At 40.5% G+C, this 20685-nt stretch overlaps 1 protein-coding gene across 10 annotated transcripts in view; it reads right to left on the reverse strand.

The window, feature by feature from the left end:
• The window catches only part of LOC146986774 (inositol 1,4,5-trisphosphate-gated calcium channel ITPR1), a 117964-nt gene that overhangs the window by 76945 nt on the left and 20334 nt on the right, over positions 1-20685 (reverse strand). For all 10 annotated transcript variants that reach the window (XM_085775591.1, XM_085775589.1, XM_085775588.1 and 7 more), the window contains exons 4-18: positions 15659-15768; positions 14271-14357; positions 13283-13441; positions 8795-8893; positions 7891-7974; positions 7504-7650; positions 7298-7393; positions 7102-7146; positions 4910-5064; positions 3124-3223; positions 2739-2899; positions 1890-2031; positions 1636-1794; positions 443-615; positions 27-146 (exon numbers count right to left, since the gene is read on the reverse strand). In XM_085775591.1, coding sequence (XP_085631717.1) covers positions 27-146; positions 443-615; positions 1636-1794; positions 1890-2031; positions 2739-2899; positions 3124-3223; positions 4910-5064; positions 7102-7146; positions 7298-7393; positions 7504-7650; positions 7891-7974; positions 8795-8893; positions 13283-13441; positions 14271-14357; positions 15659-15768 — 1837 coding nt within the window. The remainder of the gene's footprint in view (positions 1-26; positions 147-442; positions 616-1635; positions 1795-1889; positions 2032-2738; positions 2900-3123; positions 3224-4909; positions 5065-7101; positions 7147-7297; positions 7394-7503; positions 7651-7890; positions 7975-8794; positions 8894-13282; positions 13442-14270; positions 14358-15658; positions 15769-20685) is intronic.

The following is a 20685-nucleotide window of genomic DNA, read 5'->3' on the forward strand; positions in this document are numbered from 1 at the left end:
CCAAATGTCTTAGAAGATGAACTCACTTTGTTTCTATGAGGATATCTGCATTCGCTGGATCCAGAACGGCGTTACAGATGAGCTCCTGTGTCACAGGGATGGACTTATTCATCGACACACACAAGTCTGACAGGTAGTCCAAGAACCTGAAGACACACACACACAAAAAGAAAAGGCCAGAAAAAAAGATTTATGTTAAAACCAAATGCCTATGTGTTACTGGTTTTGCTTTTTCACACTAGTGTGTGCGCGTTCATGTACATGTGCTGAACTGTGGGATCGCTGCATTTTAATCATGCATTTTAATCAGGGTATGAAGATGCATTAACACATTATCTTGGATTAACATCACAAATGTCATTATTCCATATTCAATTCTGTCTGTTAGCCAGGACATTGTGTGCTGTACGTGGGACGGACACAGACGGACAGACGGACAGACCTGGGCTCACGGTTCTTGCGGACCAGGCTGACAAACGTGTCGATCTCTGCAGCAGTGATGTGTTTCTCCAGCAGCTTGCGGTTGTTGTGCAGCAGAGCTGTGATGGTGTCTTCTGCCAGGACGTCATAGCCGATCTGTTTCTGCATGAAGCGAAACTGCTTGGCGATGTATTCCTGCAGGACGGAGACGGAGACAGAGAGGTGAGACAGCCTCTGCACCCTCACACTGTTTTTTTATTTTATTATGGCATCATTACAGTCATCCCCAGGCCCAACGACACACTACCGCACAGTGGTGTAGTCTAATTTTTAATTTAATTTAATTTTTGTAGTGGGTATAATGCTTTTGAGGTGGGTAAACTGTTCACACTTGTATCACAGACTGGTGGTTCTCAAACTTTTTTACATCAAGGACCCAAAATTGACAAAAATTAGACCACAGACCCCCATTGGACAAAATTTTGAAGCAAACACCAGAAATACACAAACAATCAATGTACATTTAAATTAGGCGTAGATTATAGAGAAATTTCTGGAAAAAAGTGGTACAAATTGTCACAAAAGAAAAAACAAAAAAGTTTTAAAAAAGTGGTAAAAATTTTGCAATTTTTTGCAACTTTTTTTTTCTGGTAAAATGTCTAAAAATAAAAAATAAAAAAAAAGGTTTGAAATTTTCAGAAGAAACTGGTAGAATTTCTGAAAAATTCTAGGAAAAAAAAAGTCAAACAATAATAAAAAGAAAAGCGGTAAAAGTAAAAATAGTATACTAAATAGTAAAAAGTTTTTTTAAGAAAATTGAGAAAAAACTGGTAAAATTACTCATTGAAAAAGTGGTAAAAATTTTCAAAAAAGTATAGAAAAATGTGGTTACATTTTTTTCAAAAAAAAGGGGGGGCAAACAATAATACAAAAAGGGGTCAAATTTCTTTAAAAAATAGAAAAAAGTAGAACAGAAATAATTGAGAAGAAACTGGTAAAAAATTCTCCAAAAATTCTAGGAAAAGTGGTCAAATTTCAAGAAAAAGTTGGGGACCCCCTTGAACCCGGTCAACCCTCCCACTTTAAGAACCGTTGACATTTACTTTAGTTAGATAGATTTGTTGTGCTGGGTATACTGAAGTATTTATGCATTTTCAGTGGGTATTCTGAGTACACCTGAGTATCACATAGTAGAGTACACCACTGCTACCGTACCTGGTTCTTGCGGTAGTCCTGCTGAGAGTGGCGTAGGACCCGGTAACACAGACGGCAGATGTGTCTGAAGGGGGCGTGGCGCTGGTCGGCCAGCTCCTCCAGACGCAGCATGGGGCCGTCGCCGCTGTCGGTGAAGGGAGCCTGCAGCAGCTTGAAGATCTGAACCAGAAGGTCGTTGAGACGAGAAGTTCATGAACGTCGGATGGGAAACGTAAAGTACAGAGCGAAACAGAACCAGAAGAACAGCTGTTCACCTGTTTGAGAATATTCTGCTCTCTCATGAGTTTCTGTCGCTCCCTGTTGGGTTTGTTGACCATGATCTCCAGAACGTCCTGCCCGTTGTTGGGGATGTCCACCACGAAGAAGACCAGATCCTCCAGGAGCTTCGTCACCGCCCTGGTTGTAGATTTTTTTTTAAAAAGATATAGATATGACACCCATCATTGTATACTATATGAAAAAGTTTTCTGGGCCTCCCTCTCTGACAGACACATGAAGCACTGGTATATGTTTATTTTCAAAGCCCTTACTGGTAAACAGCCCCCAAACATTTCATCCCTATTAGAACGGCACTCTGGATCTTATTCAACTCGTTCCAGTGGTTTGATGTTTCTTAAGGTTCCTTTTGTACATTCAGAGCCTTTTCTTTTGATGCTCCAAACTCGTGGAATATTCTCTAACACGCTTTGGGGCTGGAGAATATTCCCACTCTTCATGATTTTAAATGTTTGGTGTTTATACTTTTGTAAATCACCCTGCGATTGTTTTTCAGTGTAATTGTGTTTATGCTCTGTTGCTGCTTGTAAACTCGTTGTCCCTTTAAATGAGGGAAACCTCAGTGACCAACGAGTTAACATAAAGGTAAAAAATTAGACACAGAGCAGTGATTTGATGATGACTACACTGTTTTCAGTTTACAAATTCACAGTCTTGACATACATTTACAGTGTCATGCAAAAGTTTGTCCCACCCCGGTCCCAAATGTCTGTTAATGTGTTTAACAGTTCATCAAGTGGAAGATGAAATGATCTCCAAAAGACATAAAGTTAAACATGAAACACTCTTTTTTTTCAATATTTTCATCAATATCAGACATATAATACCTCCTCTCGTTCTGTGTGATTGTGCCTTTCTCCAGCTTCCCAGCGATGGACGCCAACACTTTACTGGCGTCGTTGGCAAAGTCCAGGTCTCTGACTTCCGCCGGGGAGACGGGCACGATGGCAAACGCCTCCTTGTCTTCTTTGAGCGCAGACGTGCCGATCTTGAATCAGAAGGAGAAACAAAAACTATGACATCTAGCAGAGAAATGTGTGATATTATTGATTAATATTGATAAATCGTCTTTAGGCACTTCATGTTCAATTCTGCACAGAAGCTTCTTCACATGTGCACACTTGTACAGTACATGTACGTGGTTGTGACACGTACAGACATCAGTACTCTGGTGATATACACACACATTGATGCAAATGAGCTGTCACTCACACGCAGCATGACAGGTTTCTCCTCCTCCTTGTCGATTGGCTGGTTGGTGCTGTGAACCCATGTGTTGGTGCACAGGTGTCTGAGGCGCACGTACGAGTTCCTGCAAACACATTTTATTCACGGTATCATTTTGGGGGGGTTTTTGCATATTTTTGTTTTCGATACATAAATACTCATCAGAACAGTTTCTAGCGCTGCTCTTTTTTCTCAAGCATCAGTGCATGAACATGAACCCAAACTGTCGGCACTGGTAACCACGCTGCTAGAATAACAACTCAACATACTTAAATTAAACTAGAAATATTCAATTACTCAAGAACGTGCTCTGCATTAAAAAGCAAAATGCATTTTCAAATCGTCACACTCACACACACACACTGCAGACCTGCTCATGTAGACACAGCAGGTCTTTGTGACATTACAGCAGATTTCTTCTTACTTGAGGTATTATGTCTACTCTGTACGTGTCACTGCTCTGTATATGGTACTGAACACAACATAAAATATAATGCCAGTAAGAGTTATGTTCTGATCTGCTGCGCTAGAGAGGAACCAAAAAAATGGCTTTTCCTGCTTTTAATCTGTCAAATCATAATATTGCTCCCTGTGGAAAGGTCAAATACCTCGGCCATCTCCTTACAGAGGACATGACAGATGATGATGATATTACTGTAGAAGGCAGTGCTGCAAAATGTATGTACAGGCAAATACTCTTGCTCGCAGGTTTCATCAGATAATCAATCTCTGTTCTGGAGACACTGGTACAGTTGTCTCTATTTAACTTTATAGTCATTTCTATTTTTGATATCAACAATGTAAATCCCCATTTCTATGTTTTAGCTTCATTCTCTTTTATTGTCTGTGTTGTGTGTCTGTTGTTGTGTTTGTCTTGCTATGGACCCTATGGTCTGACATACAGTCAGACATGTATACATATATATATATATATATATATATATACATACACACACCGTACACTGTATATAGTCATCATGTACACTGTCTAACTCTTTAACTGTGCAACATTTCAGCTGGAAAATGGTTTTCCAGCAGAAAGCAGCAGCTGAGACGGCAAACGACCTCATCCCAACAGGAAGTGGAGGTTAAATAAATAAATACATACATAAATAAATACATAAACAAATAAACATCCTTTATAAAAATCTGTACCACAGTGTGAGAGTCATTCATTCCAGTGAAGCCGCACTAACGTCTGTTAACATATCATGACAGTGTGCGGGACAAATTCAGAGGAAACCCACATTCACTAGAAACAAGCACCAACACATCTGCTGACGCATGCACACACACGCACACACGCAAACACGCAAACACGCAAACACGCACACACACACACACACAGGCCTTTTTTAATAACTTTAGTTCCTGCAGTGTGTGTTGTTAGTGTCTGCGTCAGGATGCATGAGCTAATAAACGGCTCCATCCGTGTGAGCGATATGATATGATACCGTAACACGAGTAACAGTGAGTGACACACACTCTCTTAAACTAACCGGCGTCATCACACACACACACACGCACACACACACACACACACACACTGTAGCCGTGGTTTATTGTGTTGTAACCGTGTGAGGATGATGACTTGATGAACGGTGGAAGTCCCCTACGTGAGACGAGCTGTTTGGTTTTCAGTGGAAACAGTGACGGACCAGGGATCATTAGACCATGTCCTGTTCCACACTCATATCTGCAGTTAACACATCACCAGCTTGTTGTCATGGCGACGGCGGCGGCGGCGGCGTCATGTCATCTCTTCTCTAACCTGGGCACCAGCGAGTCTCCGCCTCTCAGCGTGGTCGGGTCCAGCTCGAATATGGAGGAGATGTCGTTGCCGTCGGGAACAGACACCAGCGTGTACATCACTTTGTCCTGGACGTTCCTCAGACGAGCTCGTAGCGCTTCCTGCTCCGAGTCCAGCTGAGGGGACGAGTCGCAGAAAACACCAAAGTCAGATTAGAAATGACCTCCATGAAAAACATTGCAATCAAATTCTTTATTCATCTTTAGTTTTTAAGAAATTAATTCTCCAACATTGGAAAGATACCGAAGCCCCTACTGTACCGTTTCACATTGGAGAAAAACTTGAACATGGAAAGGACGATAATGGAGGACGACAAGAAAGAGAAAATCTTAATGCAGGTATCGCGTTTAATCTATGACTCCCTGTAAATGAGAGCTGCAGAAACCTACAACATAAATATACGTTCAAAGGAACTAGGTACACTCTTTTTGTGTCAGTGTGTGTTTTTCTTTTCCTTTTTTTCACTTTTAATCATTTTTGAATTGATATTATTTATTTATTTTTTCGTTTTATTACTCTTGATATTTGTGTCATGTCATTATAACTGTTATTATTAATTTTATCATTATTAACATCATCATTACTACTATTATTATTCTTTTTTGCAGTATTAATCAGTATATGTACGCATGAGAGGGTATGTTTTGTCTATTTGCACGCATTATATAATAAAAAATTATCATAATTTTTTTTTTAAATGTTAAAAAAAGAAAGACATCTCAATCACTGAGAGTATCTATCTGTGTGTGTGTGTGTGTGTGTGTGTGTTTGAGACGTGGGGATCACTAGGGGTCAGACAGCTCCAGCTCCGTGGAAACATTTCCAGGAGAACATGACTCAAGATAAGGAAAATGAAAAGCAGCGGATGAGGAGGAGGAGGAGGAAGAGGGGGTTGGGGGGTGATGATGATGATGATGACGACTGCAGCAGCGGAGCAACAACAACGACTCTTTTATGTGTCAGTTGAGTTTTTCCAAGTAAAACTGTCACAGTCTTTAACTCAATAAGCCAATAACAGTCACCTGAGAGGACCTGTGACGAAACGGCTTCATCTGATTAGTCGGAGCTTCAGATGGCTTCATGCACTTGATGAACTGGAAAAAATGTCCTGGTGAAATTATTTGAAGTGGGATTTTAATTTTCCTAAATTTTGAGGCCTTTTTTTTTTTTTACACTTGTTTAGACTCAAATATAATGAAAACAGTCTTTTAAAACAATGGCGGCTGTTTTCCATTTTTTTCTTTTTCTCCTTTTTTATTCTTTTTTACAGGACCTTGATCATTCTCAGACTATTTCTTCATTATTTTACTAAGACTTTAGTTATTTTACTGTAGAAACAACAGATAAAGTTCAAGACTGAGTCAGTTCAATAATGAGCAACAGCAACGACCTGCAGCTCCGTCTCTGAGACTCATTCACAGCACGACGTCGCCATCTGCTGCTCAGACACATCTACTGCAACACACTGTGAATATTACTGAAGTATAATCTATCAACCTGTGGATTATTCTAACAAGCAAACCCAAGACCTACCTGTTTAGTTTGGCTTTTGAATTAAATGAATTTATTTGAGTATTTTTAGATTATTAGCACTATTAGATAGGATTAATATAAGAGATACTTTACTGATCCTAGACAGAGAAATCACTGTTACAGCTGCAGGTATTAACATACATTAAAGTGTAAATAGATCAATAAGAAAGAATGAAATAGAAAACATTTCAATTGGCTTTTATTGTTTTTAATTGTTCTATATATATATATTGCATTTTTAATTTAGACAGTATTACCACCGTTCCCTCTTTTTTTATTTATATATTTATTAACTCTTTATTACTTTATGCCATTTGATCTTTCTATCCTTGTATGACCTGAAAGTTATTACACTATTTCTTTTTACTTTTCATTTATTTATGCATATTTTTCTTTCTTATATTTCTTATTCTCTAGTGGTTCCTCAATTCAAATTGTTGAGTGTATGATAGCGTTTGTGACTATGCTGCTGTTATTTAACTTTTTATTTTGTTTATTCTGTTCCATCTTATCTTCTTAAGATAGGATGGAACACCTTAACCTCGACAGGAAGCCACATTGAATTTTATTGATCAGTTTGTATAATGATAATAAAGTTCATTCATTCATGTTTTACTCACTGAAGAGCGAGACTCCAGACACTCCTCCTCATACTCTGGATTCACCTGCAAAACCGCAAAGTGGTTCAATGAGTAGCTGGTGCAGTAATCCTTCAGTTTAAATCATGTGCAGTGGATATTCTATTGTCTGTTCTATCCATGTGAATGTACAGAACAATAATATAAATGTATTTATTGTGTTTTCCAGCGCACTAACCTCTGCAGCCAGGTAGTGTCCCGTAGCCAGGTGTTTGAACCTGAACAGGCTGTTCCAGTACCCGGCCCCCCCTCGACACGGATCATGCTGCACAACCTGATACCGGGGAAACACAGCGGTGAAACCTCACACCGGTGTTGATATTTAAAAAAAAAAAAAAAAAAGGAAAGAAAAGAGCGATTCACTGCTGCTGCTGCTGCACACACCTCGATCTCCCACAGTGCTTTGCTGCTGGTGGCCGAGGTCGCCGACTGCCGTCCAGTAGTGCGAAGGAAGACGTATTGTTTTCTCCTGTGATCGTCACACGTGAGGAATTTCTCCTGCTCGGCGTGAAACAGTCGCACCACGTCGCCCTGGAAACAACAACAACACCTGTTACTGTCAGAAATATTCAGCTTCACCTAAAAAACAACTTCAAATATTTACTTCGACAGCTTGTTTCATGTCACACTGAACACATTCCCAACATTTTCACTGAGACAAAAAGCAAGACAGACACAGGTATTTGCAGTTTTAGCTATAAATGCAATAATAATAAAAAGTGCATGATGTGTGTGTGTGTGTGTGTGTGTGTGTGTGTGTTTGAGACGAACCCCTTTCAGGATGATTTCCTGATTGTCGCTCCATTTCATGAACAACACGATCTTCCAGCTGGTGTTACAGTTGACCGAGTTCACCTGAGAAAACAAAACTAAACAATCAGAGTTTGACGTCCTGGCAGCAGCTTTAAGGTCAAGGTTAAAGGGATAGTTCAGTGTCTGTGGGATTTTGTTTGCTTTTTCCTCATTCCAGAGAATATTTTTCCAACTGTTCAACAGATCAATATCTTGTCTAACTGAACTAAATGTGACTGTAGTTACATATTCACAGCATTTATTGTTCATATTTTCATTTCTTAGTCATATGCATGTTGGATTTCTGCAGCCGAAGCAGAAGAAACTTGTATTTTAATGACTTCATTCTCCACTGCATGTCAATCCAGAGCAGGAAAACCATTAATCACTTCTTGGTGACATGCATCATGTCGGTTTACATACATACATTCTTCTCACCGTCACTATCACCATGTAAACTGCAGCCAGAAACATAAATAAGGAAGAAAATGAGTTTGTCCCAGCCTCAGTAAACAGGAACAATGGTACAACTGGCCTAAAACTGACTGAGGTAATGTTGTTAAGTAACACAGAGCAGCTCAGTGTTGTGTGTCTGTGTGTGTGTGTGTGTGTGTGTGTGTGTGTGTGTGTGTGTGTGTGTGTGTGAGAGAAAGAGAAGCAACACAATCCTCCACATGCAGCGTTGGCATTATTCTGTTCTGCTGAACTAAACTGTGCTGAATCAGGAGGACAAAGGGAACAACAACTGCAACTGTTTCACATCAGGCAGCAGTTAGAAGAAATACAAAAAAAAAGCTATAATTAGATTGTTGAGCAGCAGCAGCAGAAGAAGAAACTCCCACAGAAACATGTGAGGAGTGAAGAAGACGACGTTCAGTCGAACCTCGTTGCATCCTGGGTTGTCGACCAGCTGGTGCGTGCTGGCGTGCAGCGGCTGACCGGCGTTGACGGGGTTCAGCACCACTTTGTCCCCGATCACCACCTGCAGTCAAACACAGAGACACAGAAATACAAAAACATTAAAACACATCGGAGTAGGCAATGTGGACGGACGATGGCCGACCACCTTCATATATTCTGGGTTTTGCTCCTTATTCAACCATATTGGCAAGAATTTGCTGGAGAACTTCGGTCAATCTTTGGTTTGAAAGTTTTTCATTTATTACACTGTATTTGGGTAAAATTCCAGTTGGACTTATGGCCCACGACAACTATCTTTATAAAGTGCTCTTTTTATTTATTTATTTAAATGTTTATTTAACAGGGACGATACATACAACATTATTGCCACAAAAAAAATGGGAAATGTGATGCATATAAGACGTCTAGCTTCATCAAATTTGCAGTCTTTGTCCCTGGTCAGGCTTTAGAATAGGATAAAATATACTGAATACAATAAATGCAATGATACAGGCCTTCTTGCTGCAGACAATTTTGCCTTAAAGGAACGACTGGATCAACATTGTTAACCAAATACATGCATGGAAAAACTGACCTTCACCCTAAGACCACGGCTGAACAGTTTACAAAGTATTAGGAAAGATGGACTTCATATTCTTTAACGTGTAACTGTGTCAGCCTTGTCAACCTGTCTGTTCACTTTTATTCTCTGTCTATTTTTCTTTATTTGATTTTTATTGTTGGGGGAAAAAAAGAACTGAAAACTTCAATAAAAAGAAAGTTTCAAAAACACATCAGTAATAATATCCAGGCTGCAGGGGGCAGGATTAAGAGGAATGGAGCAACTTTTACTTTAATGTTTTCAGTTATTTATCTCAAAAATGTTCTTTTATTGAACACATTTGGCACAAAATGGAAGCCAAGTGTGAACATCAGCTACAGCAGCTACACACTCATCATCTCCTCAACTTTGACTCTCTGATACACACAGAGACAAGAATAAGAAATCCTCAGTCTTGCACGTCATTGTCTTCGTACTATTTTCAGCAGGTGAGGACCGAGTCCAGTTTTATTTTTGCACACGGGTCCTGCTGCTCCGGCCTCATGCCGTACTGTACCGACTCTGAGAGGAGCTTAGCAGAAAAAAAAAGAAAAAAAAAAAAGGCTGGGCTTCTGCCGTGGTTCATTTTGTCCTTGGGCAGGTGCCCACTACTTCCTGCTGCAGGGAAGAGGAGCCGGTTGCCAACAAGAGCTTTGTGACCAGGTGAAGGCCAGCTGGGTGTTGGCACGGCTCCATCCTAGGAGAGATGTGAGAGGATCAGGGCGGTAAAGACGACCTGTGCTGCTCCACGGCCGCACCTTGACCTCAGGGGACTTATTCACTAGGGTGATGCAAATATTTTAAATAAAAAATACAGTAAAGCTTTTCCCACAATGCACCAAACTCCACTCATGTGTCATTAAAGGGACAACGAGGAGTTTCTATTTGGTTATAAAAAAGTCTCACGTTAATGTGGATGAATCTACGCTACCCACACTTGTTAATGGGTCCATTTTCAATAAATATATAGTTTTGTCTCTATCGTTATTTTGATATTATTAGTGGTGGCGGAAATGCTGGGCGAGCCGACCAGCGTTTCCTTACTTTCGGTTTCGTGGAGAGTCATGAGAATAACGCCACCGAATCGCCGTTTATGGTTGGAACTACGACGGTATGTGATCGTCTTCGAACCTCTGACTTTAATTCTTGATGAATGAAAACATGAGTCTGTCTTGCGCTGATCAAAGAATTTCACGGTGCGCGGAGGCTCATAAATGTAGAAATGTATGTGTGGAAACGCTTCGCTTTTCCAAAACTCCTCGTTGTCCCTTTAAATCAAAGCAGAAGAAGAAGAAGGGGGCACAGCCTGAAGAGGACCAGTCAAACCTCAAATGGTGGAAAACAACAAGGAAACAGTGGCCCAGTTCCAATCCGTCCCCTGAAGACTCGAGCCCTGAACCCTCACTGACTGAAGTGACGTCAGCTCTGAGTGACAGAGTGTGAGAGTCTGTGAGGGTCCAGATGCTGTAAACATGAATGGAACAGCACTTACCCACTCTCACGACACGTTACCTTGACAACAGAATGTTTTTGACTCCGCTCTTGGACCGATAATTTACCGTACTTTCAACACGACTCAAAACAAAATACTCCTGGATCAGATCTGATCAAATCATCATCAATAATCACAAACTGCACGTTAATACTGACAGTGACTTCTTTTCTTTTCATTTCTTTCTTTTTTTTGGCTCCTGTCTATTAACAAGACTGGCCTCTCTGTCTACGTGTGTTAATTTACTTTTCTTTTTTTTTTAACACTCGCATTCAGACAGCATCCCATGTGTTTGACTTCACAGCGCTATGAACTGTGGGTAATTTGCTTACCCAAAGTCAGCATCGGTGCTGACTTACGGTAAGGGGGCAGTAAGGGCTCATTCACTGACTTACTGACTTGATGATCTGACAATGGAACAGCCCTCACACACTCATGGACTTCCCGTGAACGCGCCTCTAAGTCAGTGAGTCCGTGAGGGGTCGGATTGGAATTGGGCCATTGATGGAAATGTGACATTTCTGTTAGTTTCATCCAGCTGTTTTCATACTGAGCAATGGATCATTATGCAAAATCAGTCTTCACTCTTTTCTATTTTCAGCTGCTACAGCCTGACAGACATGTTATCACACCATTAACTAACACAGTGGTTCTCAACTGGTGGGTCGGGACCCAAAATTGGGTCACGGACAGCTGGTCAAAAAAGTAAATAATATTTAATGCTCATCTGATGTTGGACATGTCTTTTATTTTGAAAAATAACTTATTTTGAAAGGCACGCGAGACATGTGAACACATGCAGTTGTAATGGTCCTCCTCAGTTTCTTATTATTTGCTCCATTTGCTCTGAATGCAAAGATATCAGTTTCTTATTAATGTGGCCTGAATGCAGTGAAAATACCATTTGATATTTATTCACTTTTGTGAATATGCTCTGAATGCAGAGATGTAATATATCATTTTGTTGGTCTCCATTTTGTGCAGTTTGATATTTTTCTATTCACTTCCGTAAATGCAGTTGTCATGGTCCTCCTCAGTTTCATTCATGTGCCCTGAAATGCACTTTCAATAAAACGCTCAATAAAGAGCAAAATGAGTTTTTAAAGGCTTTAAAAAAAAATTCTTGGTTTGAATTCTATAAAAGTGGGTCGCGACTTAATGACCATGGGAAAATGTGGGTCCCAGAGTGAGACTAGTTGAGAACCCCTGAACTAACACATCCCCCGTCCCATTGGTGCTTTTGTGTCGCTCACCCCCAGAAGTCTGATTTAAAGATGTGCAGTCATGCTGAGAAATAATGAAAAATGTGTCATAGAACAACTCAAACATGTTGTTTTTGTTTTTAAACGACGCCCACTACAGTTCTCTGCTGCTCTTCTATCTGTCACTCAGCAGAGAAAACCCTCATCATGCTCGTGGTCCAACACTAGAAACACCATCAACTCCAAGTCTCTAGTTTTCTCAATAGACACTTCTTTAGAAGAGAAGTCAAATCGAGCTCTGGTAGCTGATGATGCCATGATGTGATAAACAATTTTCCAGGACAACTCAAGCTTTTCCAGGACATTTGACTATTTGGTAACACTTTACTTGAATAGGTATTCATAAGATTGACATAACACTGTCATAACCATGACATAACAGCTCATACACATAAACATCAATGAATACTTCTGACAGCTGTCGTTAAGTGTCATTCGGTAAGTTATGTCACTTTTAATGCAAAGTTGACATTATTTGAGATGTTTTTGTTCTGACAACTTGACATAAAGACAATGTAAACTGTCATAGCAGACCTAATTGCCAAACTTTAAAAATTATGTCAAGTTCTCATAACAAGGACATCTCAAATAATGTCAACTTTGCATCAAAAGTGACATAACTTACCGAATGACACTTAACGACAGCTGTCATAAGTATTCATTGATGTTTATGACAGCTGGTTATGACAGTGTTACTGTATGTCAATCTTATGAATACCTATTCAAGTAAAGTGTTACCGACTTTTTTTTTTCTCATTTTCCATTGGTCAACCATTTTCCAGCTTCTCCAGGTTTTCCAGGACGCGTGGGAACCCTGAAAATGATTGCGATCAGGCGATGATGTCATAATTGTGACAGCCAGGCCTCACTGAACACTGAAATAAATCCACATCAGACCACGATGGAGTCTAAACCTTAACCACCAGCTGGGTGTTGGCACAGCTCCATCCTGGGAGAGATGTGAGAGGATCAGGGCGGTAAAGGCGACCTGTGCTGCTCCACGGCCGCACCTTGACCTCAGGGGACTTATTCGCTGTGGTGAGTGCAAATATTTTAAATGAAAAATACAGTAAAGCTTTCCCCACAATGCACCAAACTCTTAAAACCCCGACTCACGCTGTCCCCAATGGAGCGTAGTTTGTAGAAGGGCTGGATGTAAAACCAGGAGCCCTCGTTTCCAGCCGTGTCGAGCATCACCCTCATGGCGTTCTTCTCCAGCAGCGCCGGCAGCCGCTTGTTCACCGTCAGGTATTTGTTGCTCTTCAGGTGGAGGAGCTGCAGGAGACACATGAATGCATCAGACAGAGAGAAATCTAAAGTAAGAAAACCGCCTGCAGTGCATTCAAGGTTCCTGCTGGAAACGATCACATTAAACTTGTATCTGGTAGGGCTGGGCCGATATGCTTTTGTGCCGATTCGATTCTCTAACGATTTTTGGGTCCCGATTCGATTTAAATTGTGATTCTGATTAAACAAGTATTGCGATTCGATTTTACCAAGTATTGCGATTTTATATTTCAATTATTGTGATTTTCTTTCTTTAAACAAGAGCAGGTTAAACCAAACACTTAACAATACATCATAAGTCATATTTACAAAAAACAATACACACATCAGTTTGTCTGTGTTTGTTTGTTCACATAGATATCTGTGAACAAACGAACACAACAGGCCGGTTTGACTTTGTCGAGTGTAATGGCACAGAATACATGATCGTACAATAAAGATTGGTTGTCCCAAAAAAAATAAAAAAAATAAAAATGTTTTAATTTTTTTAAAAATCGATTCTCATATGAGAATCGAGAATCGATTTTTAAAAATCGCCAGAAAAAAATTGCGATTAATATAAAAATCGATCTTTTGGCCCAGCCCTAGTATCTGGACTCTAACATGGGTTTGTTTTTTATTTTATTTAAACTGGGTCAATATGAAACTCACGCTGAGCTGCATTTCAAATGTAAGATATGAAGAGGAGGAGGAGGAGGAGTCTCTGGCCTGTTTCATTTCCCGGGAATCTCAGTTTAATCAAACCTCAGCAAAGTTTATCTGAGTAAACACCGAGCAGATGATTTCCATTTGTGTGTGAGAACAAAATAAAACAAACCTGAATGACATTCCCATACTGAATCACTGTTCCCAGCAGCTTTTTGTTTTCAGAGTCGTTCTGCTTTTTCTCCAGGTCGGCTGCATGCTGCGAAGCAACAGAGACATAAAAGAGTGTGTGTGTTTATTAAAGAATTAAGATCGACAATGTTGCACAATCATTTCCACTGATAACAGTCAAACACAGTTGTTTGGTATGAAGTCATGTGATCTGCTTTGCTTTTCTGTGCAGCAGCAGCAGAGTAGTAATGTTCTCCAAAAGAATTACACTTGAGCAGAGGAGCTCCGACTGAAAACTGTGGCTCACATCTCCATAGAAACCAGCAGGAGATTGTAATCGTTCACTTTATGAGTGTGTGTGTCAGATAGCAGATTGCTTTAAATGGTATTGCACCACCACCACGGGCGGCAGTGCACGGGGCAGAAAGGTAGGACAGTCGGAGTGAAAGACTTCAGAAATGTCTATAAAAGGACTTTAAAATTCAACCTCAGCAAATATTCATGATTCCTTTAAAAGCTGCTGATAAACCGTTCACAGCCTCAACGTCACTGCACAGCTCTGATTCCAGTTTCATCTGAATCCAAACTGCAGAATAAGAAACTAAACTTTTATTTAAAGGGATAGTTCAACATGTTAGCAAATTGGCCCATTGCCATAATCCCTATAATCAAAGCAGTAGGTTCGTTACCTTTAATTGTCGGTGCAAGCTATTTTTAGAACGGCAGACCAGAGCGGCGAGCTGCTCAGAGCTACACTATGGAGGCTCATGGGATTTCTTGGTTTCCCTCATCAAACTCATCAAATACACAATCCAACAACTCCAAAACGCTCTGGTGGACAAGTTGTGACCTGCACATTCACCACGCTATGAGATAATAACACAACGTTACCAGACAGAGTTGTTTTAGAGGTAAACACAGAGACTGCTTGATGGAAAACTGTCCCTGAAGGCAACGCACATCAGCGGTTTTGCATGAATTTACCTCTAAAACAACTCTGTCTGGTAACGTTCTGTTATTATCTCATAGCATGGTGAATGTGCAGGTCACAACTTGTCCACCAGAGCGTTTTGGAATTGTTGGATTGTGTATTTGATGAGTTTGATGAGGGAAACCAAGAAATCCCATTAGCCTCCGTAGCGTAGCTCTGAGCAGCTCGCGGCTCTGCTCCGCCGTTCTAAAAATAGCTTGCACCGACAGTTAAAGGTAACGAACCTACTGCTATGTCTATAGGGATTATGGCAATGGGCCAATTTGCCAAAATGTTGAACTATCCCTTTAACTGGATCTGTAGCGTGGTGCAGTTTAGTGCACCGGTGTGTTGGTGTGTTGGTGTGTTGTGTGTTGGTGGTGACTGCTGGGAGGCGATGATGTCGTCACTTCACTCACATGGAGCTTGTTGAGCAGCACGGTGTCGGTGTTCCCTCCGGGCTTCGCTGCTTTCCAGAACTGCTTCTGGGCCGAGTACCGGTTCATCGGGCACAGCCTGAACAGACAGTCTGCACAGAACAGACACAGACAGGAATAAATGCAGACAAAGATTTCAAAGAAGATCTATTATATAGAAGTGGAGGAAAGCAGAACAGTGCATTTATATATAAACTTGTCCTAAAATATAGTCGGATGTTCGTCCAAGTCACAGTTATAAACAAACACAATATGACTGTATTGTTCTTGTTCTTGTTATATTGAAAGCTTCAGAATGATCCATAATAGTCGATGAAAACACACCTGACGACTGTGAGTGAAACACTCGACTCGACTTGGGGTCAAGATCATCACTGATTTTCAAGAAGGTTGAAAAGGTGAACACAATCATGTCAAAGAGTTTTTTTTTTTTAAATATTCATCAGTGCACAGAGAGATGAACTGTCTATAAATGGAGATGATTCAGTTCTGTGGGCGTCCAGCGGAGTGGACTCCAAAGGCAAGAAAAAAAAAGAAAAAGAAAGGCAGAATGATAAGAAATGTGAAAGAGTATCGGCTGAAGGGCTTAAAGGAATCACTTCAAGAGAGGAAGGCTTCCCGTCATGGCCGACACAGATGAAGCTGAAAAATGTTGAACCGACCGAGGAAAGTAAGGGACGAACATGCAGCACTATGTATGGTATAAAAAGGGACAGTGTGTGTGTGTGAACTTTTGCAGCTCAACATCATCAACATCATCATCATCAGGGGGGAAATAGACGGATCAGGGTTATGAAGGTTCATGTCAAAGTGACTGTGGACACTGACACTGAACTCAGCGCTGTGGTTAACAATCTAATTGTCTTTTTCTGATCATTTTATGCCACGATTATAGTTTAAACCTGAACATGGTTAAAAAATACACTGCACGTCCAAAAAAAAAAAAAATCATCACTTGGATTTAACTAAGCTAATAGGTCAGAGCCTCCCATTGGATAATTACTGCATGGATGATTATGTTTCAGCTGGCAACAACTTATTTAACCCTGCAGTCCATTTTATAAACAACAATTGCGGAAGACACATCCTGTTGTCATGGAGAAGATGTTAATCTGTTTCAGAAGGGTAAAATTATTGGCATCAAGCAAATAAAAACAATCTCTACAATCAATCTCTAAGGAGATTACTGAGACTAAAACTGGGTTAAGAACCGTCCAACACATTTTTAAAGACTGAAAGGACGGGGGGGAAAGTTGAACCATCATCTTCAAGGAGGAAACGTGGTCCAATGTGACCACAGAGTCCAGACCTGAACAAGAAGCAGAAGCTTATTGAAACGATAACACTGCAAATGTGAATGATGATGTCATTAAAAGAGGACCAGTCAAACCTCAAATGATCGGAAATGACGAGGAAATAGATTAAATCTGACATTTCAGTTAGTTTCATCCAGATGAAGGCTCTACATCTACATCAGACAGTGATGGAGCTGTTCAGTCAGAGTCTAAACATTAAACCAGTGAAGATGCTGCAGAACGAACGACCTGAGGAGAAATAGTTGAAATTCCTCGTGAACATTTGAGCAGCTGCTGAAGAGCTTGTTTCACATCAAAGGTTCATTTACTTTGACTTTTTCCTGAACGAGTTAGAAACATGTCTGTGTGTTATTAGAGAAACTGTGTTTGTCCACCACACCTGAAACTTAGATGAAGATCATCCCATCATAGTTTTTATAAATAAGTGTGTTTTCTTTTTCTGTAAAACAACCCAACAAAAACAACCTACTCAAAAAGACTAAAAATGAGAAATAAGTGGGAATATGTGTGACTGACTACGCTCTGAGTGCACGACAACACTACAGTGTGGGAAACATGTCACAGCTGCAGCTAAAAATAAACACACACACACACACACACACTGAAAAAAACAAGTTGAAACTACAGTAAACACAGGAGAAGAATCCAGTTTCACAGCAGATTAAAGAAAACAGGCGAATGACAGGTGTGTGCGTGTCTGTGCGTGTCTGTGCATGTGTGTGTCTGTGTGTGTGTTTGCACTTTAATTACTATTCATCATTGTTCTGAATGGAGATCAAAGGACTGTTTCAAGTACGAGTGATTAATGTGTGCATGTGCGTGTGTGTGTGTGCGTATGCATGCGTGCCGTGCATGTGTGTGTGTATTATGATGTGACTGAGCAATAAGTTGCAGTCAGTCAGAGTCAGAGTTTGTAACCACAGCAACAACAAAATGATGGGATGCTGTTGCTGTCGTCAGAGCTCCACTCTGATTGTTGCAGCTCATTTGCATAGATAAGGGTGAGACTCAGGAGGGGTGAGGGTGGGGGGAGGAGGGGGGTGTGGTGGTTGTGGACAGAAACGGCTCCTAGATTTGCTTGTGGACACAGTTTTAGCTCCGACAACGAGTTCCTCTTTAGTTCCCGCGGAGGAGAAGTTCCTCTTCTGTGACGACGACGACGACGACGACGTTTCCAGTCCAAACCCACAGACACATTTCCCTACAGAGTTAATCTGCTCTCCTCTCCTCCCCTCCTCCCTCTCTCCCTCTCTCCCTCTGTGTCCTGGCTTTCCTCTGACTTCACCTCTCATCAAGACCAAAGCTCTCTCTCTTTTTTTTCTGAGAAGGCGAAAAGAGGAGAAAAAAAGAAAAATCTGTCCATCCTTCCCTCCTTTCCCTCTCGCTCCTTCTCCCTCTCAGCTGCTGCAGCCACAGTAACATGACCAAATAAGGCCAGAGAGAGAAGGGGAGTGGGATAACAGAGGGAGAGGGAGAGAGAGAGAAGAAGAGGGTGGGGACTCCCTATCTCTCCCCCTCCCTCTATATCCTCCTTCTCATCCCTCCTTCTCTTTCTGAATTCCTCCAAACATTTCATGCACTCCTCATGCTCTCTATCTGTCAGACCCCCCCCGCCCCCCATTAGAGATGGTTTACTTCAGGCCTTGACCCAAAATACGACGAGAAACACAGAGAGAGAAAGAGAGAGGAGGAAGTGAAAGAAAAGTGTGGAAGACAGGAAGTAGAGAGAGTAAAAGAATGTGAGAGAGGAAGGAGTAAATGTGTATTTATGTTCACACAGACAGAGTGAAGCTGATGGAGTTTGGAGCTCAGTCAGCGCTGTGACGACGACGGCGACGAGGCCTCGGCCATTTTATCGTATAATCTCCACTCCCGATCACGACGACATGTAAATGAGCGTGTGACAGACGAGCGGCTCAGTTCTGCCTTTAAACAGTCGTCTGGGAAACGTGTCAGTAGTAATAGACAGAGAGGTGGAAGTAGACAAGTCAGTGATTCATTAACATCCTGCAGTGATAACGTTGTTGTTGCCGCTCTCATTCACATTTTCCCCCCCATTATACTTTATGATTGACTTTATAATGAATTTCCCTTTAAGTCATTCTTATTGTTATTATTTATTTATAAGTTGCTATTAGATAGTTGGTAGTTTTCATTTTGAACATATAAAAGAAAAAGAAGAAATGAGGAGAAACATATGATCAAACAGTACAAGGAAACATGAAAGAGTGAAAAACAAAAGACAACTTTAAAGGTAGTGTCTGATTATCCTAAAAAACTAAAAGACTTATACAACAGAAACTAAAGATAGACTTATACAACAGAAACCTGGCTTCATCAACGACTATGAGCTTCTACTCATGTGGTGGTGACTGTGTTTGGTGTAGTTGTGACAGTAGTACATAGACACATGCATTCCTACACACAATCCACATATGGGCCTACATAAATGTACTGCATGTACACATACACATACACATACACAAACACATACACATACACAAACACAAACACAAACACACACACACACACACCTGCAGAAGCAAACATGAAAAATCCATAACAAATAAAGTCGATAAAAAAAGAAACACAAACTAACTATACAACTCTGACCACAATGTGAACACCTGCGTGTACTTCGTTCTAAAGCTGAAGATGTATATGAATATGCAAATATGTTTATATGTCTGTGTATATATACCCACGCATTTTTTGCTGTTGGGTATATGTATGTATAATCTAAGAAGTGGGTATGGTATATTTTATCTTTATTCTATTTTATTTCATTTATTTGGGATTTTTACCTCTATCTTCTAACTCTTATTCATGCTACATTTAATTTTTCCATTGAGAGTTTTTTTGTTGCCAAAGAATTTCCCTCCGAGGATCAATTAAGATTAAGATTCTGATTCTGAAATTAATTTTGCATGAAGCTTCAATAAAGTCTGAGCGAGTCCGTCGTCCATGTTAAGTAGTGAAAGGTGAAGAGACTGATGTGTGCACTTTTACTTTTTCGTAATTCTAAAATCAACCAATTACCTAAGTTTATCTTTTTTGCACATGGACGTTAAATGTGCATTTAAAAGTTTTCAGCTCTGGTAAATTAAATGTTGCCGATTTGCAACTGAAAACGATCTTTTACAACCGGTGCACACATGTGACTTTATTCAGCGCTCAAAACAAAGTCGTCTGTGTTACTGGACAGCTCCATGTGCACTTACAAGTCTTTTAACCTACTATAATGTAGCATGCTGCTGGTTTAAAAAAAAAAAAAGGTAAACAAAGTTAAAGTCACTCGGTTTGTGTTTATAGTGTTTCTACGGAGCTGAGGTCACAGAGAGTCGAGCTTTTTCCTGGTATAAGATTAAAAACAAAGTCTTGAAAGTAAATGTCGGACACTTGACTCTCGTGTCTGTTTGTTAAACATGAGGCTGCAGCCAATAGCCACTTAGCTTATCTTAGCACACGGATCAGAAACAAGTAGGGAAACGGTTCAGCCTGCTGTTCTCTGTAAAAATAACAGAATCCACATCCCAGCACCTCAGTAATTACACTAATTGAAGCCCATTAATATTATTGGCTGTTATATTATTGGCTGTTTAAATTGCCCAAAAATGCATCTGAAGCATTTTCTAGTCAACCAATGAGCTTAAAGCTGCAGGAAGACGATGTTGTGAGTCCTGTGTCCGTGCA

This window comes from Trachurus japonicus, chromosome 5 (genome assembly GCF_045865225.1).
Source record: "Trachurus japonicus isolate A0001 chromosome 5, Traja_1.0".
Taxonomy (NCBI): domain Eukaryota; kingdom Metazoa; phylum Chordata; class Actinopteri; order Carangiformes; family Carangidae; genus Trachurus; species Trachurus japonicus.